General features: G+C 38.8%; 2 protein-coding genes across 2 annotated transcripts; one reads left to right on the top strand and one right to left on the bottom strand.

Moving 5' to 3' along the window:
- The first annotated feature begins 709 nt into the window (after window positions 1-709).
- On the top strand, window positions 710-8,429 carry cldnd1b (claudin domain containing 1b). The gene is made up of 5 exons (XM_036564753.1): window positions 710-802; window positions 2,796-3,384; window positions 4,185-4,292; window positions 5,160-5,297; window positions 5,616-8,429. The coding sequence occupies exons 2-5, from the start codon at window positions 3,090-3,092 to the stop codon at window positions 5,834-5,836; spliced, it is 762 nt and encodes a 253-aa protein (XP_036420646.1). The 5' UTR covers window positions 710-802; window positions 2,796-3,089; the 3' UTR covers window positions 5,837-8,429.
- On the bottom strand, window positions 8,092-17,437 carry LOC118804195 (N-acyl-aromatic-L-amino acid amidohydrolase (carboxylate-forming) A-like). The gene is given in 9 exon segments (XM_036564752.1): window positions 8,092-9,573; window positions 11,191-11,303; window positions 11,440-11,547; window positions 11,639-11,732; window positions 13,462-13,657; window positions 14,691-14,710; window positions 14,712-14,927; window positions 16,588-16,650; window positions 16,860-17,437. Coding segments are annotated over 7 exon segments (945 nt in total). The 5' UTR covers window positions 16,588-16,650; window positions 16,860-17,437; the 3' UTR covers window positions 8,092-9,375.
- Window positions 17,438-26,046: the final 8,609 nt, after the last annotated feature.

The following is a 26,046-nucleotide window of genomic DNA, read 5'->3' as shown; positions in this document are numbered from 1 at the left end:
AGCGGATCAGCTCATTGGCTTTCAAGCTCACTGACGTCATGGATACACATGAGGCACCATTTTAAACTCCAACACCTGGAGTTTATATTAAAAATTAAATAACGAGTTAACTATCTTGTGGTCTCAAGATAAAGTTGTAAAGTATCTTGTGATCTCAAGATAAAGTTGTTAACTTGAGATCACAAGATAATTAACAGCAGCAAAAAAGATCTAAAATAAAGTAAAATACAAACAAATCAACAAGATAAATATATAAATAAGATAGATAGATAGATAGATAGATAGGTTGGTAGTCCGGAGAGGCCATGAGCTGTTGCTATAACAGTTAACTTTAGATAACAAGTTAATTATCTTGTGATCTCAAGATAACAACTTTGTTATCGTGAAATCACAAGATAGTTAACTTTTTATCTCAAGATAACAATCCAGAAAATTTTAACTACCTCATGGCCTCTCTGGACTTCTGTAAGATGTTGAGGAGTCATGCGTTGCAGAGCTCTAGATATTTGAAGGAGGTATTGCTCTTATCATTCATTATTATAAGGGATGTAATCCAATGCTGCATTAAGCACCGACAATTTTGGAATTGAATATATTTTTTTTAATGAATAAAATGTTTTGCACATCAAAAACATATTCGACAGCGGTATTATAATCTATGTAGTGACAAATATCTTCCACAGCAGGTCGTGTTGATGTAAATGAACAAGGCGTGTTGATTGCGCAGTCCGGACGCGCCCAACACAACCGGAAAGAGCTGATGCAGATACAGATACACAGACTGGACTGGGCGGCTAAAATGGTGAGTCTGGCTAAATTTAGCCCGCGTTAATAAATATCTGTCTCTTACATAAAAACAACCAGCATGTTCGAGTAACCGAGGGGTATTCAATGTCTCAATATATGTATGGGTCAGATACCAGTTAAGCCAAACAAATTGACGTTGAAGCCAACCTGGTGTTCTATGTGTTTGATGGCGTTTCGGCTAGAGACCGGCTAGCGGCGCTGGCTAACAGCTGTCCTTTCGTTTTCTCAGAGGTTGGTTACAGACCACAGATGCAGGTTCTGCTGTGTAGCTAGTAAAGCCACTTCCATTTGGTATTTTAACTTATCATTCATAGAAAGATATTTGAAAACATATTCACTCAGGAACTGGAGTGAAAATGTGCAGTCTGTTCTCAGCCGTTAGCCTAGCAAGTCCACAGCTATTACAAACTTAGCAGTAAAAACAACAACTGACTGTAACTACAGTGTAGCTACAGATTCCCTGAAACGTGTTTTCTATTGTTATTATATTGTGTTCGCGCTTAGTTAAAATCTCAATGGTTGGTAGAGGCTTTTGATGGCGAATCGGACCCTTATCTAGGTTTTGCGGTGGTTCAGGGGTGGGCGATACTTACAACTATTTTCACGATACACGATATGCATCACGATAGTTTCTCTGAGATTTAATACGTTGGAACAGACAAAACAAAACATGTGCCACATATAAAATAATAATACTAATAGTTAATCCTACAACTACAATGGTTTTTATTCAGCATTTTACAAACTGCATTGCACTAAATTCAATTAAACAGGCCTAAATATGTCCACTTTCTAATGAAACGTATAGTTAGTCTGTGTTTTTTAAGTACTGACAATGTTTACAATAGACTCAGAAAAGCCATAATTGGTAACACTTTATTTGGAGTGGAACTTTGTAGATGATTAATAAACTCTTTACAGATCATCAGTAACACATCAACAACGTATCAGTGAAGTAGCAGTAGTGAAGCATCTCAATACATTGAAATAAACATCTTGTAGATGTTCTGTTGATACATTGCTTACATCAAGTAGATGTATTGTTAATATAGTACTTCCATTATGCAAAATCTAACCTTACCCAAAACCTAATCCTAACCTTAACCTCAACCCAAAACCTAATCCTAACCCTTGTGTGTTTTTACTGAGAGTCTGTTGAGTGTTTCATCTAAACGGACCACTCAAAGTGTCATGATATAATTTATCACAATAACAATAAAATATTGTCATATTGCCCACCCCTAAGATGGAATTCACGTGTCAGCTCAAATTTGACTCCTTCAGAGACCTTTCTAAACAAAAATAAACAGTGGATAATGTTTTTACTCAACCAGGCGTCGTCTGGCACAACTTCACATTACTGTAACTTATTGAGGACAATGAATAACTTATCCCCTTGAACCTGACTCATAATTCAGTTAATAATTATAAGAGGATAATGTCAAAATTTTTCTTGTGCTTAATTTTTTTGAAGAGCTACACTTATGATGTTTGTGTAATCATTTTTACATTAACATTTTAACCTCTCTTTATCTGTCAGAATTAAACAGGCTGCTTTTGTTGTCTGTAAGACTTGCATGTAAAATGATCCCTGGTCTGATTGCCTGCTCTCCAGGCTGTAACCGTCCTTATAGCTTCAGTATAACTAGACAGGCTAGACTGCTGGGTGATATATGTGAATGTGTTAGGTTTCTTTGACATCACAAAAAAGAACGAGTTCAAAACAGACCACTTAGTTGCCATATATGGACTGTATGCACTGTGGAATGAGTGGCAGATTTAGTAAAATACAAAAAAAGTAGAATATGGGCCTGTAATGGGTACCTGTTCATGCAAACAAGGTTCTCTTGCTCTCATTTGCCAACGTAGCCTAAGACAACATGTGGCAGTGCAGTTATTTAGTTACTATGCAGATTGAACTCTTCACTGGACTTTGTCCACACAACTGCAGACTAAACTGAATTGCTTTTCTTCTCTCTATATTTCAGTTGAGGAGCGAAATGGGACAACTATGACTTACCTCTCCCAGAATGTGACCATCAGAATCGTCCATGTATTGAAACTAAGGCAATGTTATTGGCCCTGATGGACAGAACAGGTTGTAATGATGAAGGTTCTCCCCATATATTCTTGATTAATTCATGCCCAAGACAGTAAAGAGATGAAAACTCTTGAATTCTTCAGAATTCAGTTATAAAGGACTTCAAAACATAGGCTAAAGGAGAGCCTACAGCCTACACTACTATACACAGGACTTACAGAAGACTCCTTTTACCTCAAAAATGGTCGATAATCGTTACGCCACGGCGCTAGTGATCGGCTCTGTTTTGAGTCTGTTGGCTAGCGTGTATCTGTCGGTGGCAGTGGGCACTCAGCACTGGTACCAGTACCGGAGCCTGCCAGCTAGCAATGATGCCATGAACGGCTCGGACCTGCAGATGCTGAGGGAAACTTTTAAGTCTGAAGATGTGAGTGAGAAGACGTACAGTGAAGCCCTGTTCCGCCTCAACGGCACCCTGGGGCTGTGGTGGCGCTGCATTCTGGTGCCTCGGGAACCACACTGGTTTAAACAGCCTGGTAAGGAGAAGATTGAATAATTAGTTTAAGCTCTATTGCAAAATTGTGCTTTAAAGTAGGCCAGTTTTTTTTGGAATGATCATTTATTTATTTTCATCTAGTAAACCTTCTAAGGCTTGTTTTATCTACACACACTGGCAGAAGTTGTAAGTTTGTACAGTTTTTTAAATCATGTTGTTGTCATGTACACAGAAAAACAGACAGATGGCTCAGATAGCAGCACAAAAATTGAGGTGGGATGCACTATATGTCCTAAATTATTAGGGAATTCAGTGACCTTAAGGTGCACCCACTGCTGATACTGGTGTTCAGTTGTACACACAGGTTGTATAATGTCCTTAGAAAAGTATTGCCAATAGAACTTAATGCTCTGGAACAGCCACCCATGGGCCCAAGATCATTGTGCCTAGTGCCAGTTATTGGCAAGAGGTGTATACAACTCCCTAGCATTGTGAAGCTGTGTTCTCTAGAGTGATGGAGCTCCATTTAATACTTTAGGGATGAGTTGGAATGGGGTTTGTGATCCAAAACCAACAACTACCTGACCTGACCTCACTAATGCTTTCTTAATCGAATGCAGTAAAATCTTAACAGCAATGTTCTGAGATCTAGTTTAGAGCCTTCCCAGAAGACGAGATTTGTTTTATTTCCCTTTTCAGTATGTTACACAGAGACACTTGGGACCATCGCCGTTTTGGTTTCTAAGAAGTTGTATAAAAATGTTCAAAAGGTTTATTCTTTTTGCTAAAGTAAAGCATCTCCTTCTCTCCCTGTCTCTGATGCTTTCTTCCTTTCTTTAGAAACTAAAATGATGACTGACTGTGAGTCCTTCACTTTGCCCCAGCAGTTTGAAACCAAGTACAAGCACCCTGGCAACTCCAGTAATGATGAGGATCTACTCCGCACTTGTAAGTGGCCTGATAGCTGGGCAATATAGCAAAGAAATATGTAAAGTGTCACAAATGTACATGAAGACATTTTTATGATACGCACAATACGAGTCACAGTTATGTTTTTTTCGGCAGTGCCAATTAACACGTCTGTAGCAGGTTTTCCATCCACCAGTTTTTTGTGAATTTTGAAATGTAAAAAGCCCGAAATTTGAAAAAAATTCCCCAATATCGCAAAAAATGTTTTACGCTAGGACAAGGTGGAAAAGTAAGAATATCGCTAAAGCCGAAATGCAAAAATGGATGATGGAAAAGAGTTTTTCGAATAAACAATGACGCTGCAAGCCGTAAGCAAGAAATGATTGGCCCTACAGACGGTCCAGTCGTGTTGCATAGCTTTTTTGAAGGTTGCTTTCAACATTCTGAAAAGCCTAATCTAAAGCTTGTATGAATAACAGCTCTGCACAACATGCTTCCAGAATTGTCTGGTGCGTTTGCGTTCACATATGCAAGGTGTACGTTGTTGGTGTGGCAGATTTCAGCCCTCAATAGGTGGGCCATTGCTCATCCTGCCTGGTGTCTCTGAGCTGCAGACAATCATAAAAGATGGCAAATGGCTGTAAAGAAAATTGTACTTAGAGCAGAGTGAAATCTCTGGCCCTTGCTCTTTAAAGCAGCCCCTAATCATGGTAGCCTACGTCACCTAAAGTTTCTTTGCATAACTGTAGTGGATGGAAGCACGACTTAATTAGATTTTTTTCCGAACTAAATTTTGTAAAGGCGCATAACATTTGTGAACGTTTGAATGGAAACCCGGCTAATGCGACACTTCTGCATGATCTCAGAATGGTCTTTGAAATATTTTCTCCCTTCTGCTGCGCTAAGATCTGTGGAGGTGTCGGTTCTTGTTCCCACTGGTGTCTCTTGGGCTGGTGTTTCTGGGAGCGCTGATCGGAGTTTGTGCCTGTCTCTGTCGCAGCATCACCCCCACCCTGTTTGTCGGGTTACTCCATCTGCTGGCTGGTAAGATGTCCTAGATACACACATGCACACTTTTCAATGTCAAAGATGTTGAAAAATTTACTAGATAGACTTGAGTGGCATCTTTCAAGAAAAGACTGCTGTCAATGTCATTTTCATGTCAGTTCACAAGGAGTCATCTGCACTGTTGACAGCTTGATCTCTGGTTCCTTTCACCATCGCTGTAAAGCAGTCCAAGTCTCTATATTCCTCCATTTCATATCAAACCACTCCGAATTACTTTGTGTACATTGCTAATTGGATTACTCAGGAACAAATTTCTCTTTAAATGACCGCATGTTTGTCCGCTCCTTTCTGTAGGCCTGTGCTCTCTGGCTACAGTATGCTGTTTCCTAGCTGGAATAGACCTGCTGCACAGAGCATTAGATTGGCCTGAAGGGATGGACTACTCTCTGGGCTGGTCACTCTACCTGGCGCTCGTCTCCTCGCCGCTCCAGATGATGGCAGCTGCTCTCTTCATTTGGGCTGCCAGGAGCCACCGGAAAAACTACACCCGCATGACAGCCTACAGGGTCGCCTAGTCAGTGGTGGACCCCGCCCTCCCATGCAGCCATCTCTGTAAACCAGTGTGAACAGCTGCATGGTTTCCTAGGAGTCAGGTTTTTCTAAAAAGCTCAGCCCACGCTTTGCTTAGGCTAATGCTTGACCACTAACTGAAGGACTGCACCTACTCAAGACAACAGTTAACAGGCTTGTACTAATCATATGTTCCTTGTCCATGTATACCCACTTTTGATCCCAAGTGCTTAACTCGAAGAGGCTTTCACCTTCATTTTATTACCTCCTTGTTTACCACTCTGTTAGACCCCACAGACACCAAATGGACCCATGTTCAGAAAGTACCTAAATATTCCCGAACATGTAATGTAGTATCACCTGAGATCCACCCATTCGACTTCCAATAGATTTTGTAAGGGAAACAGATTTATTATGACAAGTGAATGGTTTTACTTTTTTAGATGGCCTGGACTTTTTTTGTAATTTTGATTTTGTGTGATCAAATTCACGGCAGGACCTGTGGTTTTTGTTTTTCATTTTATTTGCTTGTGTTGCACCTGTGTCTATTTGAAATTATGACTCACAAGCAAAATTATTTTTAGGGTACTTTGGCTCTTAATACCACCTAAATAGGCAAGAGCCTAGAAAAGAGCAAACAAACTAGAATTGTGGCCTGCTGGAGATGGTTCAGTAGCAGGAACTGGTACCAGAAATGCCAGGAAATAGATTATTTAGCATGTTTTGAAAAATAGATATGTTCTGTTAAGCAGTTTGCCACTAAAGGGAAAGGGAAATTTCCTCAGATGTTTTAAAATTTCTGCATAATTAAATTATTAAGATGATAAACAGTCATTTTAAAGTGGCCTGATGTGAAAAGCTTCATTGCAGAGTAATTTACTGCATTAGGATTGTTCACATTAGTGGTGACATCCTAAGTGTTTACCGTCTTTAAAAGCTACTTCACAAACAGTTATGTGAAATGGATATGAATACACTGCCTGATTTTTGAGACATCGTATTATGATCTGTTTGTAACCATTTTTCTGCCTGACACATTTTTTCAAAGTTTGTTCCTGGAGAGGGACAAGCAGGGTGCTGTAAGGCAAACAGACACATATGTAGCTTCATCAGTCATTTAGGATATTATCCACATCAGCCTGATAGGCCTGAGGAGTTATGTCACACGCAAGTAGCCATTGGCAACAGTAAATCTATCAATTGCAGTGTGTAGGACCGGAGCTTTCTATGTGCCCTCATGTTTTCTATCACTGTATAAAAGATGCATGAGGCTTCCTCTCTCACTGGGCACCATATTTCCCCCACAGCCCTCCATCACCACTTTTCTTTTTGGATCAACCTAAGTAGACATCACCACCCCTGGTTCCTGGCACCAAAGAAAACATGTAAAGTGTGTAGTTTCTCTACAGACAACTGTTTCACATCAAACCACTCTGAATGACTTCACAACTCAGTGACTGAATTAAGCTGAAATTTTCCCATTTAAGCCAGATAGCCAGATTTCATCTGAAGACTCACCTCAATTAATTGCCTAGATCTCACGTTTCCTGTGTTTGTGTGCATTGGTAGAAGTTTTTCGATGTAAGCAGTTTCTAGTTTTGTCCACATGAATGCAGTATGTAGCATAAGATTTATATTAGATGTGTAAATATGCATGTACAATGATAAAAAAAGAATGCCATAAATTCTTGCCTTTGTTTCTCAAACCAATAACACAGCAGCTCAGTGTGCAGCAATATTATGAGCATCAACCACTTAAGCCTTTTTACCTTTTTCTTGTATATGTTTTGGATTGTGGTCTTCACTACAGTGTGGTCTTTAAAGCTGTATTGGTTTCTCGGCTGGATTGCTGTCAGATTGGTTTCTTGGTGGTTCAGGTAACCACTGTAATACCACTAAGCATGACTGTTGTGTGCGTGTGCGTGTATATATATATATTTTATAGTTTATTTGGAATGTTTTGTTTTCATTTTGCATGTGCCTCATTACCAATGCTGTGCTTGACCTTCTTTGTAATGTTTGAATTTTTCTTGAAGATTGTCAGAAACAAGCTTCTTTCAGAAAACAGCTAGAAATGCACAAGTGAAGAACACAATCAATACATGCAATACATTAAATCTGGGTTTAAAGATTACCTCACTCTGCAGTGTATGAGGGCAGATCACTGTGACATCTCAACAGTGTCCAAAACACTCAGCATCTTTCTGCCTTTTATACATATTTTTATACGTCTTCATTCCAAGTGATCACAATAAACATCTTTTCTAGTGGAATATTTATTTGGTGACTTCATTTGGTGAAGAATTGAGTGTAAAAATGAAGTTATGTTTAAAATTGTACGTTTCAAGTGATACATTACACTTTATAGGGCATCTTATAGAAAACTGACTGATCGTACCATCTATAATAATGCCTATAATAATCACAGTATTAGAAGATTAATATACCTAAGGTTGTGGTTTGTAAGAGAACATCGGTACTGAGGATCAAATTATCAAATACATTAGGCCTCATGCACGCACCAAGTCATACTCGCTGCTTTCATAAGTACTATTGTAATTGGAATTCTTGGCAACACTATTATTTGGACAGTCCACTTTAGATGCTTTGTAGATACTTAATTTGCTTTCAAGTTACATTCAGGTAAGATCTATTAAACTGACCATAATTTAAACTCTAAACCTGGCTTACCTTAACCTCAACCCTGGTCCTAGCCCTAACCCTGGTCCAAATACAAACTCTAACCCCACCACCGTTTAGAATCAATTCAGATTTTCAACAGTTACTTCGTTAACAACTACATCAGTAGTTAATCTATGGGGGACTATCTAAAAAGAAACAGAATTTTTTTTTAGGCCGAGGATAAAAGTTTGGAGCAGTCTAATGAGTCAAATGCAAGTAGTCTGTCGTATGCAAAAGCAAGAAAAAAATAAATTGGATATAAAACTCAAACTAAAATTTTTAATTTAATTACTAGAATATTAACTTTCATATAAATTGTCTGTTAAGGCTATTATTTAAAAGGCCCATATTGGGAAGTATTTCAGCCCTTGTTTGTGAAAAATACACAGTACAGGGCAGCCAATCAGAACAGGGCTCATTTACATATAAAGCATGGTAAAAAAAAAAACAGGCTGTTTAATTCTAAGGGATAAAGAGAGGTTGGAAATTGTCATATAAAAATGAATTATGACCTCGGGGGAAGAAATACAATGTAAAAGAGTAAGATATGGGCCCTTTAACATTGCAATATTGTCAATATCCCTGCAAAATGACTTAATAAGGCCGGGTTTCTGACTTTACATGGCATTAGTAAGAGAGGGGTGTTAATTATGCAAATTCATGATTCACATGACAGCGCATAAATTACAGATTCCCAATTAACATGAGCCGATCTACAAACTGGTGACACGTTTATGCAGTTACAAGTGTTTTCTGCTGCTCAAACTCACACGATCTACTAAATTAAGACATGATTTTGGCATTTTTGTGCGTAGATCGTCTCCTGCACCCCTGTTTTCATGACCCCTCTTTAGAATCTCTCTCACTCTTTCTTTGCTTGTATGCTCGGAATAGTCCAGGTCCTCTTTTGAGCCAGATGGAAGGCAATTCCCTTTTCATAGTAAGCAGCCTCGTTTATGAAGAAAGGATGGAGTGGCTCTTCTTCTTCGTACCTCACTGTCTCTCCAGAGAAGGTGAGGAACATGGGATCTCCACGTTTGAGGAGACAGAAGTCTCGATCCTGGAGGAATGATATGAACCGCTTATTTATTCACTAGGCTCCAAGATAACGAACTGCCTCACTAGACATTTTCCAACTGTAATCTTGTAATGATAAGAGATAATAAACAGGCTGCCCACCTTGTAAAACTGAAAAAAGTCAGTGGTTAAACACTAAATAGGCTACAACACTGGCAGGAAATACTATAAGCTAATAAATGGAGGCTAACTTGGGGTAAGGTTAAAGGTTAAAAAGCCCACCTCCTTATTTTCTCTCATGAGGAAATGATGGGCAGTGCTGACACATTTATCAACAACAGTGGTCTAATTAATACTGTAATTCTGGATCACTACATTCTCCAGTAACATTTTAATGTTTCTGTTAATGCTTTAATGTTAATAGACAATAGTGGACAGAAAGTTCATTGGAGTTTCATTGGCTAGCTAGCATTAGCATTACATGCTAGCTGTAGATTGAGCTCCATCCACACCTGATCTGTTAGGTCATGTGCACTAATCATTTGCACTCATGAGTTACCAATGATGAATTCCACTGCTTTGTTTGAATTCCACTGCATTAACAACAACAAATAATTATGTAATATAATGATGATACTATGTAATTAAAAGACAATACAATATGGATATTTTAAATATTTATTTTACTGCTAATTGCCTTTATTCATAGTTTATTGAAATGCAGTAGAATCATCAAGGCATAAATCGATAGTGGCCTCATTTTTCATCTTAAAATGTGCTATTTTTAGTTGTTCTAAAAATGTTGTATTAATACAATTTCGGAAAAATACAAGGACTACATATTACTTGTCATATACATTTTATTACAGTACTGTGAAAAAATCCTTTCCTTCATTTGTTTAACTTCCAGTCAAAATGGCCATTAAGTTATTCATGTTCCAGTGTCAAGTAAAAAAAAATACAACTTTTAAAAAAAGCCTGAACAACTAAATATATTTTTTCAATATTTGGTGTGTCTATTCTTTGCCTTTATTACAGCTTCCTTTCTTTTTAGGAGACTCACTTTCAAGTTCTCAAGAGAAACCTGCAGGGATGTTTTTTCACGCCTCCAAAGTTCAGTCTTAGAAGTTGCTTTTGGATTTTCTGCTTCTCACAATCCAAGCAACCCCAAACACATTGAGTGATGTTGAGGTGTGGACGGTGGTGAGTCCACATTCTGAGAACACTAGAGGCGTATTTTCGTCCCGTTTTATCAATAATTATTTTTTTTATAGTCTAGTTATGAACACTCCTGTTTCACTTATTTTTCTTTGACATTCCTATTTCTTATGCAACTTATGTTTAATCACTTCAGAAATATCTCCTGAAAAATTAATAACTTGAGCTTAATGTTTTTTTTGACTGAAAATTAAAAACACAGATACTGTATATATTGCCCCTGTAGATAGTACTGTACTGTATATATTGTGTAAAACTGAGGTGACAAATTCATGCAAGCTTCACCAGGGGGCCTTCTTACCCCAGGCAGAGTCAAGTTGAACAGTGGGTCAAGATGACTTTTTCAGATTTTCTCTTTTAGCAGGCACTTTCCCATTTTCCCCTACTGTTAAACTTGCTAACTAGGTTATGGTATGAGTACAGACAATCCAGATGCCATTACCTGCAGTTGAGGGTGGACGGCAGCTGAGGGGGTCTTAGTCTCTGGGTCTCGGGGGTAATCTACACTCTTTTCAAACATGAAAGCTTCCACATCCCCTCCTTCAATTACTTCTCCTACAACACACAGAAAGCATTGTGTTGGCTTTTCAGGCATATCCAGACTTTTTGTAGTTGCAGTTACATATTAAACCTTTAAAAAGAGCCTTCAACCCTAATCAATAAGACAGATTTCTCAGCTCATAAGATGTACCTGAGTTGAAGTTTTTAACCCAGTCCAGAACGGCATTAACTCCCTCCTTCATGGCATTAAAGATGTCTGCCCTGACGACGCCTTGTGGCTGTGGGCCAACCTCTAAACCTGGGCAACCACAACCATAGGCCAGTTAATACTGCACACAGAACTGTATGTTGTACAAAACAGGCATGTAGCCCTAAACCAAAACACTTACTAATGCCATACTTGGACAGGGACTCCAAAGAATAAGCATCGCAGATTGGAATATTCAGCAAGACCAGTCTCACAGGCACTGTGGTTATTTTTTCCTGTTAAAAAAAAAACAAAACATCCATAAATAGGCAATGATGTTTGCCTGTGTAAAGAGTCAGCAGTCTTTTTTCAGAAAAAAAAGCTAGAAAGGTAAAGAACTGCGAGCTAATCCTACAGTCTAGTTCCCAAGCGTCAAACACAAGGCCCGTGACACTTAAAGATCCAGCCCATGACACAATCCTATCCGGCCCGCAAAAATATTTTAATTTTCTGTTAAAATTAGCTTGTTGTACAGTGCACTACACTACAGTCCCCAGCATGCACTGCAACGTAATGTGCGCTCTGACTCTCCTACCCTAACAACAATCTATGGGACAAGTTACACCTTAGTTCTACACAATTCTATACAGTTCCACACCAGTTGTATTACCAAACAACTGCAGTTCAGGAAATATATACAATTAACGTTAGCTCAGCAGCTCAGAAATTAACCCCAAGTATTAATGAACTTGCAGCAAACAAAGGATTCCAGGTGTCTAGTTCATGCAAATAGGTAGGTTTAAAAGACCTAGATCCTGGTGATGTTTAAATTTTGAGTATTTCAAGTATTCATGTAATATTTCAAGGTCTACTACAAGTTCCTACATGTTACTGCTGAAAATACTGAAGACATCATTAACGGAGGAACAAAAGGGAAACACAAAGTTTATTCCTTTATCCTTTTTCCCAACCAAAATGATTGAAATGGACAGCTAAGGAATGCCCTCAGTGGCTTAAAGTAGATAGCTGAAAGAGGGAGGTTTGTTTTTTTTATTTATTCATTTATATATATATATATATATTTTGAAGAGGAGAGGAGAGGAGAGGAGAAGGGTCTGAGCACAGCACATGCACACACCTGAGAGTAAATTCAAGAAGCCTCTGCCAAAATTACCGGCCAGGCTGCTGCCAGAACTCTGAAACAGCAGGACTGAGCAGAGTCTGTGGGTGAGCTCAGCTTAAGGAGGATCAGATACAGGTGTCACTAATTACCCTTCATTACCACAGGAATGCACTATGACTCCCTCTGGTGGCTGGCCGTGGGATCACAGAGGGCCCAGACCAAGACCTTACATGACTAAAACCAAACTTCAGCTGCAAAATCAGCTGCAAACCTCAAGAAAGTTGTTTTATATATAATTTGATGTTTTATTTATTATCAAAACTAGGGAACTTTCATATGTGGTCCTAGATCGAATACCTATCCGATTCGTGGCCATGCGACCTTAATGTGAACGCTCGGATCAGAATTCATGTGCTTTTTTCCCCACTGCGAATGCGCCATCATTCAGAGTTACCATGGCAACAGCGCCAAACAAAAGTTAAAGCCTGTAAACGGTGGAAAAGCAACACATCTCACCTTTTTTTCTCACTCTAATAACAAACAGCTGAGAGCTGATCAGAGTTAACTTTCTTTGCAGTGAAGGCTCGTTCTGCTCGTTAGTTTGTTTGCTGATGCACGTGGCGCATGTGATTCATTGTGACGTTACTGAGTAGGATGTGCGCAGCGGGTCATTTCAGGACACCAGTTCGTTCACATTAACGACAGATTTGAATCACTTACATAAAATGAGTGTGAACCATCATGTCAGAGAGATCGGATTTGAGCAAAAAAATCTGATTTGAGCAATGAGGCTTGTAATGTAAACATAGCTTTAGAGCTTTTACTAATTACAGTGCATTTGATTCACAAATAACTAATGCAAAGTTAGGATACAGCACTGTGCACTGGCGTTTTTGTCTTGCCTGCAGGTATTTGAAAATGTGCAGGCAGATCCAGTTGGTGTGTGAGTAGGAGATGACGGTGAGGCCCATGTTAGCAGTGGTGTTATGGAGGTCACAGATCAGGTCTGCGGCATCATCGGTTTGTTTAGGACCCAACAGAGAGTTCAGCTCCTGAGCTCTCCGAACTTCATAAGGAGTGGAGTCTGTGATGGGAGAACTGTGAGAGACAGTTAGTTTTCATTGCATTCTGTACCTTCGCTCTGGTAAATCATTCTGAAAGATGGAAGCCCTATTTGTACTAGCAGTAAACCCTGAAAGGCCCATATCACTTTCAAAGTTACTGCACTTTTAAAGTTTCAAAACCTACTGTTCACTCTTTTTGAATTAATCAATTCACTGTTTTTGTGATGTCACAAAAAAGCAACACATTTTGGGACTGAGCAATATGACAATTTATACAACAGTTAGTTCCGGCCACACAAGCTGATTGGTTGAGAAGCGTTCTAACTGCGCTGCTATTTCACCATAACATCATGGGTTTTTCACAAACACTGTATCACTCCGCTGAGACGCCGCTGCTAAGCAACGACTTTGACAGCTGTAGGAGACGTTCAAGCCATTTAAACGTTTTTACTTCTTACTCTGCGCACAAACAGAAAATGCATACTTTTAAGATCACATTTGACCCACAGCCGATTTGGTCAGACTCTGGATTTAGTGCAACATAGTATGCCAAATGTTGAAAAAGGTTGTGTTCACAGTTTTGATACATTTTTATTAAAATGTAGCACTAGTGTTTCTTTTTTCAGTTCCAACGGATCAGATGTCTGAAAAAATAAATATTGTGACATACTGTATATGGAGAAATTTTCTTGAAGTATTGAGATATTAGGTATTTGTCCTATAGCCCACTTCTAACACATTTACACAAATCCACCTATTTCGTCTACAGCAGTTTGGCCCCGCCCACTCATACTCAATTTATAAAGGGTGTTCCACCCTGGACTACTTTTTGTACAATACAGAGTAGTACAATACAGGACAGCCAATCAGAACAGAGCTCATTTACATATATCAGTCTTAAAGGCACAGTAACAAAAACAGCCTGATTAGTTCTTAGGCATAAAGAGAGGTTGGAAAATGGTATAAATGTTATAACTGGACATCAGAGGAAAAATTACAATATATGAAAAAAATAACAATATGGACCCTTTAAATATCCAAGAATGTAATGTAATCCCACTACTGACCTGAGGATAGTATTGGTGAAAGCAGCGGTTCAGGTCCTTATCCACATATCGCTTGCACTCTTTGGTGGCTCGAGGGTTGGACAGCACCGTGGTCAAAGGAACAGGCCATATTGCATCCCCCTTCTCTTTCCTCTGTCTCTCGAGCTCAGGGACCAGAAAAACTCCTGACATCTCATTGCCATGGGTACCACCGCAAACAGCCATGCGGCGCAGGGCCGGTAAAGTGATCAGCTCCATCTGACAACAACAGTGATGTTAATCATTTAGATCAGCTATAGCGCTATTAATTCACTTCATTCAAATTCCACATGAATATAATGTATTACATATAAAATACAATACATCACTATATGGAAATTTTGGTGATGTCATGTATTTTAGTCATATGGAACCCATGCAGACATTTGAATCAAGTCAATCCATAGCACAGTGTACGGGAACAAAGACTATCACATGCAAAACTTCTACATTTACGTATACATGTATACACAGTACAACGCAAAATTCAGAGACCTTTTATGTATTTAATTTCCAGTCAAGCTATTTCTGAGGTAAAATTAGTAAAATAAGTGAAAAACAGGTATACTTAGCCTGGGGTTCAAGCTACTGAAAAAATCGGACTCCTAACAACCATGCAAGACCTGGTAGACCACCAAAATGGCCCCCCATCAGATAAACAGTACTTATATCCACTCTTACTTCAGATCTGAAAAAATTACACTGTGAGAAGACAAACTGTGTAACTTCTAAGACTAAACTTTGGAGGTGTGGAAAAATATCCCTGCAGATTTCCTTGGAAAACTGAAAGTCTCCTGAAAAGAATGGAAGCTGTGATAAAGGCAAGAGGTGGACACACTAAACACTTAAAATATGACATATTTAGTTGTTGAAACTTCTGCGTATTTTTCTGTTAGATTCTGTTTCCTGCTTTGAATGAACAACTTGTATTGACTGGAACTTAAGTAAATGAAGAGTGGTCTCTGATTCTGCACAGTACTGTACATACAGTATGACCATTATTAAATCCTCGGTTTGCGATACTTCTTAGCATGAAGCCGTTCTTCTGCCAGCACATATATTTTTCTAAGCGTGTACCTTATTTATATTTACATTGAATCCTTGAGGCTAGGGGGAGAACAGCGAGTGCTCTACAGCAGTTTCTCAATCCTGCTCCTGGAGGCCCACCACCCTGCACATTTCAGTTCTTTTCCTGCCCCTTTAACTCAATAATGTGCTGTTAATAAGCTAATTAGTTGGATCAGGTGTGTTGGGAGCAGAGGAAAACTCTAAAAGGTGCAGGGCAGTGGGCCTCCAGGAAGAGGGATGAGAAACACTGAGAATGAACCAGACTTATTGTATTGGTAGGAGGCACCACTAGGGATGCTAGTGAATCTGGGACACTAAGCTGAATCTCAGCTTCACGCCACACCACTGTGCCACCTCAAGAGGTCTTGAGGACAACAGTTTGTTATTTATTAGCACAGCTGCTACTGTGCAGAATGCATGGTGTTATAAAGTTAATATTTCATCTCCCAAAGAAAAGATTTACTACTATATCATCATAATCAATGTTACACTCAGAAGACGTAGGTTCAGTGGTCATTTTGGATAATAAATAAACTGGCTATATTTGCATTCACTGAGATCAATGGCTTCATTCTCCACCATTGTAAAAATACACAAGCTGACAAGTTTCTCTACAATGAACGCTTTCATATCAAGCCATCTTGAAAGACTTTCGAATTTTGTAGAAATTAAAAAAAAATCTGTGCAATAATCCCTTTTGTTTGCTGTGTTGTTTGTATTTTTTATGAAATTGGCAAGGAGATAAAGGGGAAAATTAGCATTCTTTTTTTCGTCTTTATAACAGCAAATTACTTGTTCAGTCTTTACATACCGTCTCCTCTATGTCCGCCCACTCACTCTGCAAGCAACCGCTAACTGTTTGCAGCTACACAAGCTAGAATGGAACAGCAGCGAAGTTCAAAATCTCATAACCATGAAGAACAACAATACAACACTACTAACACTACTTAAAGTAACAGTGATAAAAATAATAGTGTTTGGATCCCACTTAGTTAAGTTCTATTACAGTTTGGTTATGTTTGCTTCATTTAACTTCCTATTCACAAAGTGAAAGCAGAGTAGAAAGACATATAAGATTCTTACCATGCGCTAGTAGTGAGAGACAGACTTCCCAGCCTTTGTCTTGCCGTGTTTTTGAAGTTACACAAGGCAACCGCAGACCTTTGAACCTACAGTGACTTGCGACTAAAGAGCAAGCGTGCACAAGCTACAAATTTAAATCAGCAGTGACCCACTACTGCAGCTAGCTTGCTAAATCAGACTAGACTGCTATGCGTACAAAGTCAATGCACCACGATATACGTCACCCCCCCATGCATACACACACCACGCATGCACGCCTTCAGGGTGGACACACACTCTCCGCCACCCATTCTGCTACTTGACCTCTACACCCACACACGCCAACACTAACACTAGCGCTTCACTAAGAGCTTCCTCAGGTTCCTATCTCCACCCCTTCCCTCTCCTCCAGTGTACTTCCTCATATGGCCACCACCCTGGATCATTTTTCACCCAGCTGTAACAGTAACTCTCTTCACTGGGCAGCTCTGGATAGACCTGGGGTCAGTCTTCCTTTCTCAAAAAACAACCGCAGTCATTCTAAGATGCACAGCATACTGATCTCAGAGTAGCGAGAAGGAAAAAACACACAGGACAACTGTCAACATTATGCTGAGTCATCCAAACTCAGGAGAAAAGGGGAGGAGGAGAAAGGAAGAGACAAATCAGAAGGAGGGAGGCAGAAGAAAAGGAAGTGGAGCGTTTATAGTTGCATCCAAGGAAACTTAGATGCAGTGTAGAATCTTTGGTCTGTAGGCGCTTCAAGTGGGAACCATCTAGGAAAATGTGAACAGAAAGCAAGAGGTCTCTAACGCGTTCCAACATTTGTAGACACTAAACAGCTGTTTTGTTACATTTTGCTGAGCAGTCCTGATACAATTCAGTGTTATTATTTAAAATCTATCACTGTATGACATGATATTTAAGTAAGAGGTAATAAAATTTAACAAACCTATGCTTTCTGAGTACTGGTAAGAGTTCTTTAGTAAAGGCAATGGTTCCATTTAGAACTGTGAGTTCTGGTGAAATGGATCTTCAGACTGATGGAGAATGTGTTTTATATAGTTTTATATAGAAAAGTTTTGAAAATTGTTCTATATAGCACCAAAAAAGGTTCTTCTACTGTTACAAGCTTAACATCTGAATTCTATAGAATTTTTTTATTTCTCCATAACGCCAATCCAGGAACCTTACCGCACAGTAAACGTTAATGTTAACTAAAAAAGAAACATTTCCACAAAAGAAACTTACTAATACTAAAAACCCGGTATTGATGTATAACTCCAATACTGGTTTACCAGTAGAAACAATATACTGCCCAGCACTTCTGTAGCCTATAACTTTCTATTCACTGATTAAGTTTACCTGTTTAAAATGGTTTCGTGCTATTCTATACCTTCAGGAAATATCACTTAGTATAAATGGCAAGCACTATTTATTACAGTTATTAGAGTATGTTAGGAGTTATAGTATGCATCAACATACTTGTGACAATTCACAAAATTTGTAAGCATAATAGGAGCGCTCAACATTATATAAGTACAATACTGGAGACTTTAGAATGGCACAGTGGAGCTTCCTTTAAACCATTCAGACTGGTTTCCCAGCATCAAGCAGTGCCCCAAGCTAATATATTAGCCCTGACTTAACAATACTGTTCAATGTGTTGTATTGTTACAAGCCTAATAAAGCATTGCTCCGGAGGGAGGATGTAAAAAAAGTCATTCAGAGTGGCCTCATGTGAAATTCTTTGTTCAAGACAAGCAAGTCAGACTTGTCCACAATGGTGGTGATGGGAAGTTTAATGACCCTAAAAGCTCCCTCACAGAGAGTTATTGCATGCAACAGTTATGAGTAGACTGCCTGATGTCTGAGACATTCTTTTACAAAAGTTTTACGATAAGTTTCTGGGCTACAATGTGTTTTTTTTAGGTTTATTACTATTTGACCATTATCAACAACACACCAGAATTCAGGAGACACATGCAGGTTCACTGGTGGTTTTGGATAGTAAATAAAATGTCTATATTTGTGTTGTAGACATTGCGACCCTTGGCTCCTATCACAACCAGAAATCGGAGCTGGCTGTTTCTCGGAAAAGTGTCATTTCACATCAAACCACTCTGATTGACTTCGTTTACATCTTAACCATAAATTATGCAGACATCTTGAAATTTGAAAAAAAATGGCCTTTAAGCATTTGCAACAACCACACTGCAACCGAAACTGACTGTAAACGGCAGTGAAACTTCTAGAATAAGAAAGTGCTGAAAAATGATTGGCTAACCTGTTCATCCCTCCATATCTGTTGTGCTTCTCTCATTTTCTGGGTCCTCTTCTGTCACACATTCTCCCAGTGCTGCTGTAAGAGCTGCTCAGATAAGACGTTTAATCCAATTGAGCTGATCACACACACTTACCGGACTTACAGAACACACACATGATTCACTTGGGGTGGATACTGACTAGTTTATTAGCCCATTCAATTAGAATCATATAATTGTATCAACTCAAATATTACATTATATTATAAATAAATTAGGCTTTAGCTCTGTCGCCCTCTGTTGGTTGTTAAATAGTATTATTTCACTCAAACACGCACACACCTGGCAGCTTACCAGATAAAATGATCATATCATACATAGCTGCAGGGTGGTCAGGCTTGCAATGGCCAACTTTGGGTACGAAGATGTTCTAGCCAGAGTACAAATACATCATCAAAAGGAAATTAAATCTCCCAAATAAAAATGATTTTATCACAAATAATTCCTGAGTGAGGTCCTTAATAGATGTGTGCACAGATGTTCTAGAGTTATTATCATGTTAATAAAGTCCTCCTATAAATCATGTGTTTTAGTCTCTCTGTTCTGCCTGCTTTCTTAATGACTTCTACAGTCAGCTCCATAATTACTGGCACCTTTGATAAAGATGGGTAAAAAAAAAAGGGTAATGAAAAACATTTTTTATGTCCTAAATATATTATTCAAATACACAGATTAGAGATCAGTTGAGTCTCAGGTGATGCCATCATAGGGTGTGATTTTGCTCTGTAGGCATGTTTAATAAGCTAGGTGACAAAATTTCATGGTCATTGTGAAAAAATGTGGTTCTCTCAGCTAAGTTAAGTTCAGTATTAATTTTAACTGAAGGCTTAGACAACTTTCCCTCACTTTCTTCATGATTACTCACCTCCATCAGATTCTGCTCCTTCAGTCCTGTCAGTCTCCTTCAGCTTCATTCTCTCCCTCTCTTCCTGTGTTAGTATTACATTCATGTTATTAATCTCAGATTTACAAGAAATACTAATGTGAAATAATGAGAGATTATTCAGGTTTTTTTTTGTTTTTGTTTCACTGGTAAAACAAATGGAGGTTGAAGTGAGGGATATAACATTGCGTTATAATCAACACCAACGTTATATGACCTTTTCACTGACAATAACGTACTGTAAACAATCATACATAACAAATACTGTTGTTACTGTTTCCAAATACTGAAAAGAAATATAAAAACAAAAAATATCAAAACCTGTCAATAATTATTTCTATCTCTGTCACTCGTTCACACTCTCACTGTAAACAAAAGTTTCTTCAAATTCTTAAACTAGATGGCTTGTCAGCTTGCTAGCTAACGTTAGCTTAGCCCCTTCTCTTTCTTTTCTTCCTAAAGTAAACCCAAAGTTAGCTAACAAGCAACTGAGTAAAAGGAAATTACATCCTAGTAAAAACCCGGATTGCCAGCTATACTGACCATGGTTTGCTTCAAATCCATATTGTATCTTCACTCTGTAACTACTTGGCGTTTCGCTCTGTATATTATAGATTTTGAATGAGGTGTAACGTTACATTTTAGTGAGCTTTCAGCCACAACCCTGTCTTCAGCTTCAGCGCCTGGCCGACTGAGATCACTGCGTAGAGTGCGTGAAACCAGAGACCCGCCCCCAGGTCCGATATGATTGGTTTACAACTCACAAGGCTTTATATGATTGGTCGAACGGGGGATTCCACTTTTTACATTACAATAGTAAATCTAGGGTAGCGCAGCAGCAGCGCCTCCCCCTGTCACTCCCTGCTATTGCAGTATATTGTGAATTTGAAGACGCAATAGTCCGGTTAATTAATGAAGAATAAACGAGAATGAACTACAGATGATATGAACTGGTAATATACATTTATTTGAGAAGGGGAGCTTAAAAACTAAAGCCCCCCCTAAAACTGGTGTAGTGACTTCCCTGAACCCCATTAATAGACCTCTTAAGACATGTTATACTGTTCACATTCATATTAAGTGTTTAATATCAGTTAAGTTGCTTTGTCAGTGGTAACCTACATTACGATTAGCTGATGCTGGTAGATAATAATGTAATAGTAGACTTACTTCCTTGCAATGTCATTTTAGAGTGTAGTAAGGTGTTAGCTTGTTTGTAGCGCTCAGTGACACGCAAAGGAAAATGCTCACAGGGCAGAACAAATTGGGTGTGTACGTTTTTGTTTAGCGCTGTGCTATACTGCGAAACTATATCATCACAAGCCTGCTTCAAACTGATTTGTTCAGTAATCTTAATTAGACTTGCTTATGTGGATCGTGATACTGTATGACTATAGAAATGGACAAAAGCATGTCAATTATCTAACATCTGTAGTGGCCATTTTGAAACCTGAATTTATTGTATACGTTTGTCTACTACATTAGCCTCTTAGCTTCAGTGGAAAACTAAAGAGGCACACGTCACTAAAGATGTTTTGGTGAATCAGTTACACTTGTGTTAAGGAGAAAATTGTTTGATTTTCCTTCAAACTGTTGCTTTAAGATCTGGTGTCGCAGTTTTGGAATATGTTGCAATCCGACATTAAAAACTAGGGATCGGGAATCAGCCAAGATCAGAATCGGCAGATTTTTGGTCCAAACACAAGTGGCAATTGGTCAATTTATTACCTTTTATGGTCAGTCTGTTGCAGTTTTATGACATAAATAACAGGAAGCAGGTAAGTGTACTCACTCTGTGTTTGAATGCTGCTGCTATACAGAGCTACAGCAAAATGCGGTAGCACAGTAATGCATGACTCATTGTGCTAAACAGCCAGCTTCTTCAATTCAATGTAGCACTTCATTTGATCCATGTTATTGAAATAGGTGCTTGATTTTCCATTTACGAATGTAAATGTAAATAATGTTATGTACACTGTAACTTTATCTAAGCAATGGCCCTGTTATTAGGAGACTGTCATTACGAATTTGAACCCTGGTGAAGCCATAGCCATCCATGGACAAGGAGTCCAAGAGAGTAATTAGCCTCGCTCGCTTTGGAGAGGTAGGTTGGCCCTCCCCTTTCCCCCATATCCCTCACCATTTCCTACCCCTGCCCCCCAACACAGCACGATGGAAGCCAACGCAGTGTCTGATAGATGACATAACAGAATTGACAGTTAGTGTTTTTCTCCAAGCATGTTGAGCTCCAATCCAAAACAATCAAAAAAAGAAACAAATAATTTGTCAAAAATCAGCTGGAATTGAAATCATGCACTTCTACTGAAAACTCTACAGACTTTCTTCTTCACACTGTGTATGCCTGTCATTTTTACACAGTGTTTGTTAGTGCAACTATTTTTCATCCTTGCTATTCCAGCATGCCACAGGTGTCCAAGCATGAAGCCTCAGATGGGTTTCCCAAAATACACTCACACAGTAACTCGCTTGATTTTCATGCCCCAAGCTGGCATATCCCTGAAACAGCCATTCACCTGAAATAACAACCTGTCACTGCCAGCGTGAGAAAATAGTGGTGCAGGCCTCTTCAATAACGGAAGATACAGCTTGCCTAATTTTCCCTGTCATTCTCCTTTTCTATCTCTCCGGGGAAATGACCTTGCCACTCAAACTGATGGCAGTGGCTGGTTGCTGTTATTGAAAGCAGCAATTTAGCTCACAGGGGAGGAAAAGAATGAACACTTCTGGGGATTGAACATTATGAATTATGACAGAGAAAATGGATCTCTGATGAGGGCTTGTGGAGTAATAGCTCCTCAAGATGCTGATCTCTGCGTGCATCCAACAGAGAGTTAATAAAGCCACTCGACTGCTGGTTGAATCACAGCATTCAGTATCAGTGGTTTAAAAGCTAATATTTGTTGTATAGGTGGAGCGGTAAAAAGGTATGAGAGTGATAATGCTAATAACAGGCATGTTAAAGTAGAGATCATTTTACTTTGGCAAAATGGGTCTGACTGGCTCAGGCTACATTCCATCCTTTCATGAAGTCCAGTTCAGCTTTATTGTGGCAAAACTGTGACACAGTTGGCTTTTCACTAATGTCTTCTGCCGGTGGACCGAGCTAAGAGGAAAATTGTTCTGAAAGAAAATGATGTGCTAGATTTGGGGGGTTCTTTGTTTTAAATAGCAGATAGAACCTTTAGAAAAAAAAATTAACAGCAGTAATGTAAATATCACGTAGCGGATTATTGCTGCACCACCATCTTGAATAACCCTTAAAAATACAAAAACAAAAAGGTTAAATCAGTAAATTATCCTATAACACATTCTCATATTGATAAGTACAGCTACCATACTTCAGTCCTGTAATCTCATGCACTGCACAGTTTCATGTTTGGAAATGACGCAGGAACAGAAATGAAAAATAAACAATATATTTTGCAGAATGCACTAAAAAAAAACAGGAACAAAACTAGTTTCAACTGTTCCAGAATCTTTATTTTAAAATGTGGTTACTGATTAATAATGTTATTTTAATAGGGTTAATTTTCATACAATCATGATTAACGACTAGAGAGGCACTTTTTTATACCATTCAGACATGTTGACATTGTTTGTTTACAGACAACTTTTAGAAATCCTGTTGTGCTTCTGTGTCCAGTGGGGTCCAGCCTCTGCAAGTCAGTAAATTCATGAATGTCAGCTAGTTAACTGTGGGAATTATCAGCTAACTTTACAATTGTTTCTCTGATTGAGTGAGCGTTTCTTGAATAAGTGAACATTTATTGTCATTCTGCAGTGGCAGTAACATCAAAATACTCTTCAGAGTATCAACATAGGGTGTCTTATACAACCCCAATTCCGAAAAAGTTGAGACGCTGTGTAAAATGTAAATAAATATAAATAAAAACAAAATGCAATGATTTGCATCATTTTACCATTTCATGAAAAACATTAACTCATTTAGAACTTGATGGCAGCAACGCATCTCAGAAAAGTTAGGACAGGGCCACGTCTACCATTGTGTAGCATCCCCTCTTCTTTTAACAACAGTCTGTAAATGTCTGGAAAGTGAGGAGACCAACTACTGCAGTTTTGCGAGAGGAATGTTGTCCTATTCTTGTCTGATGTAGGATTCTAGCTGCTCAACAGTTCTGGGTCTTCTTTGCTGGATTTTTTGTTTCATGATGGCCAAATGTTTTCTATTGGTGAATGGTCTGGACTGCAGGCAGGCCAGTTCAGCACCCAGATTCTTCTTCTGTGAAGACATGCTGTTGTGATGGATGCAGTATGTGGTTTAGCATTGTCTTGCTGAAATATGCAAGGCTTTCCCTGAAAGACTGCTCTCTGGATGGAAGCATATGTTGCCAAAAGCTGTATATTTCGTTCAGCATTAATGGTGCCTTCACAGATGTGCAAGACACCTATGCCATGTGCACTTATGCCCCCCCCATACCATCATGGATGCTGGCTTTTGAACTGTGTACTAATAACAAGCTGGGAGATCTTTACTCTGGAGGATGCAGTGTCCATTATTTCCAAAAAGAATTTCAAATTTTGATTCATCTGACCACAGGACACTTTTCCACTTCGCTTCAGTCCATTTCAAATGAGCTTGGGCCCAGAGAAGTTGGTGGCGTTTCTGGATCCTGTTTATATATGGTTTCTCCTTTGCATGATACAGCTTTAACTTGCATTTGTGGATTTCACAGCGAACTCTGTTCACAGACAATGATTTCTGGAAGTGTTCCTGAGCCCATGCAGTGATTTCCAGTACAGAATCATGCCTGTTTTCAATGCAGTGCTGCCTGAGGGCCCGAGTCTCTGAATCCTTTGATGATATTATGTACTGTAGATAGTAGGATATCCAAAGTCTTTGCAATTTTACATTGAGGAACATTTTTCTGAAATTGTTCCACGATTTTTAGAGGCAGTTTTTCGCAGTTTGGTGAACCTCTGCCCATCTTTGCTTCTGACAGACTCTGCCTCTCTAAAATGTTCTTTTTATACCCAGTCATGTGAGTTGGTTGCAAATTGCTCCTCCAATTGTTTTCTTATTAGTACCACTTACTTTTCCAGCCTTTTGTTGCCCCTGTACCAACTTTTTTGAGATGCGTTGCTGCCATCAAGTTCTAATTGAGTTAAGATTTTTCATGAAGTGGTAAATGTCTCACTTTCAACATCTGATATGCGTTCTATGTTCTATTGTGAATAAAATATGGGTCCATGAGATTTGCAAATCATTGCATTCTGTTTTTATTTACATTTATTTACATTTTATACAGCGTCCCAACTTTTTTGGAATTGGGGTTGTACTTTGTGTGGTCACTATGGTCCCAAAACAAAATGAAAACAGATGCATTCATGAGATCCTGCTGGTGTGAGTTCATCCGCATCATGGCATTCCTCTCTTTTAATGATGCAGATAATTGCGATTTAATAGTAGCCCCCTTGTGGAAAACCTTTATGCTGCTAAAAGTGAGAGAGGAGGTGAGGGTGTGAGTTGCACAATACCATTCAAAATTAAAAAAAAAATTACATTGCATAAGTTATTATTGAATAAAAGTTACTAATATGCCTTTTGAACTCTAGTGTAAATGAATGAATTTATTCATAAACCAAATGTTCATGTTATTGTGGTACGTTTTCTTTCAGTAAAATTTAAATAATTGAATAAATGAATAAATGAATATATAAATACAGTCGAGAAAACTGAAAATGGCTAGAAATAACAGGGAACTTGTGGAAAGTTCAACAGATTTCACAAGGCCCTGTGAGTTACAGTGAGAAAGCATGAAACTGTACAGAACTACAGGACTGCAGCCATGGAAATGCTGTGTTGTGGTCTCTAGATAAGCAATACGCTTATCTAGCTTCATAGCTGGCTTCATAGCTCCTTGTTTCTGGAACCATAACAAACTCAAGTCATTTTCAAATGTTGAATGTTTTTGTCCACATCTTCATCAAGAACCCGGAAGAACCCTTATTCAAGTGTACA

Source organism: Colossoma macropomum, unplaced genomic scaffold (genome assembly GCF_904425465.1).
Source record: "Colossoma macropomum unplaced genomic scaffold, Colossoma_macropomum, whole genome shotgun sequence".
Lineage (NCBI taxonomy): Eukaryota > Metazoa > Chordata > Actinopteri > Characiformes > Serrasalmidae > Colossoma > Colossoma macropomum.
The sequence above is the reverse complement of the archived record's forward strand: the minus strand, read 5'-3'. Positions and strand labels throughout refer to the sequence as shown.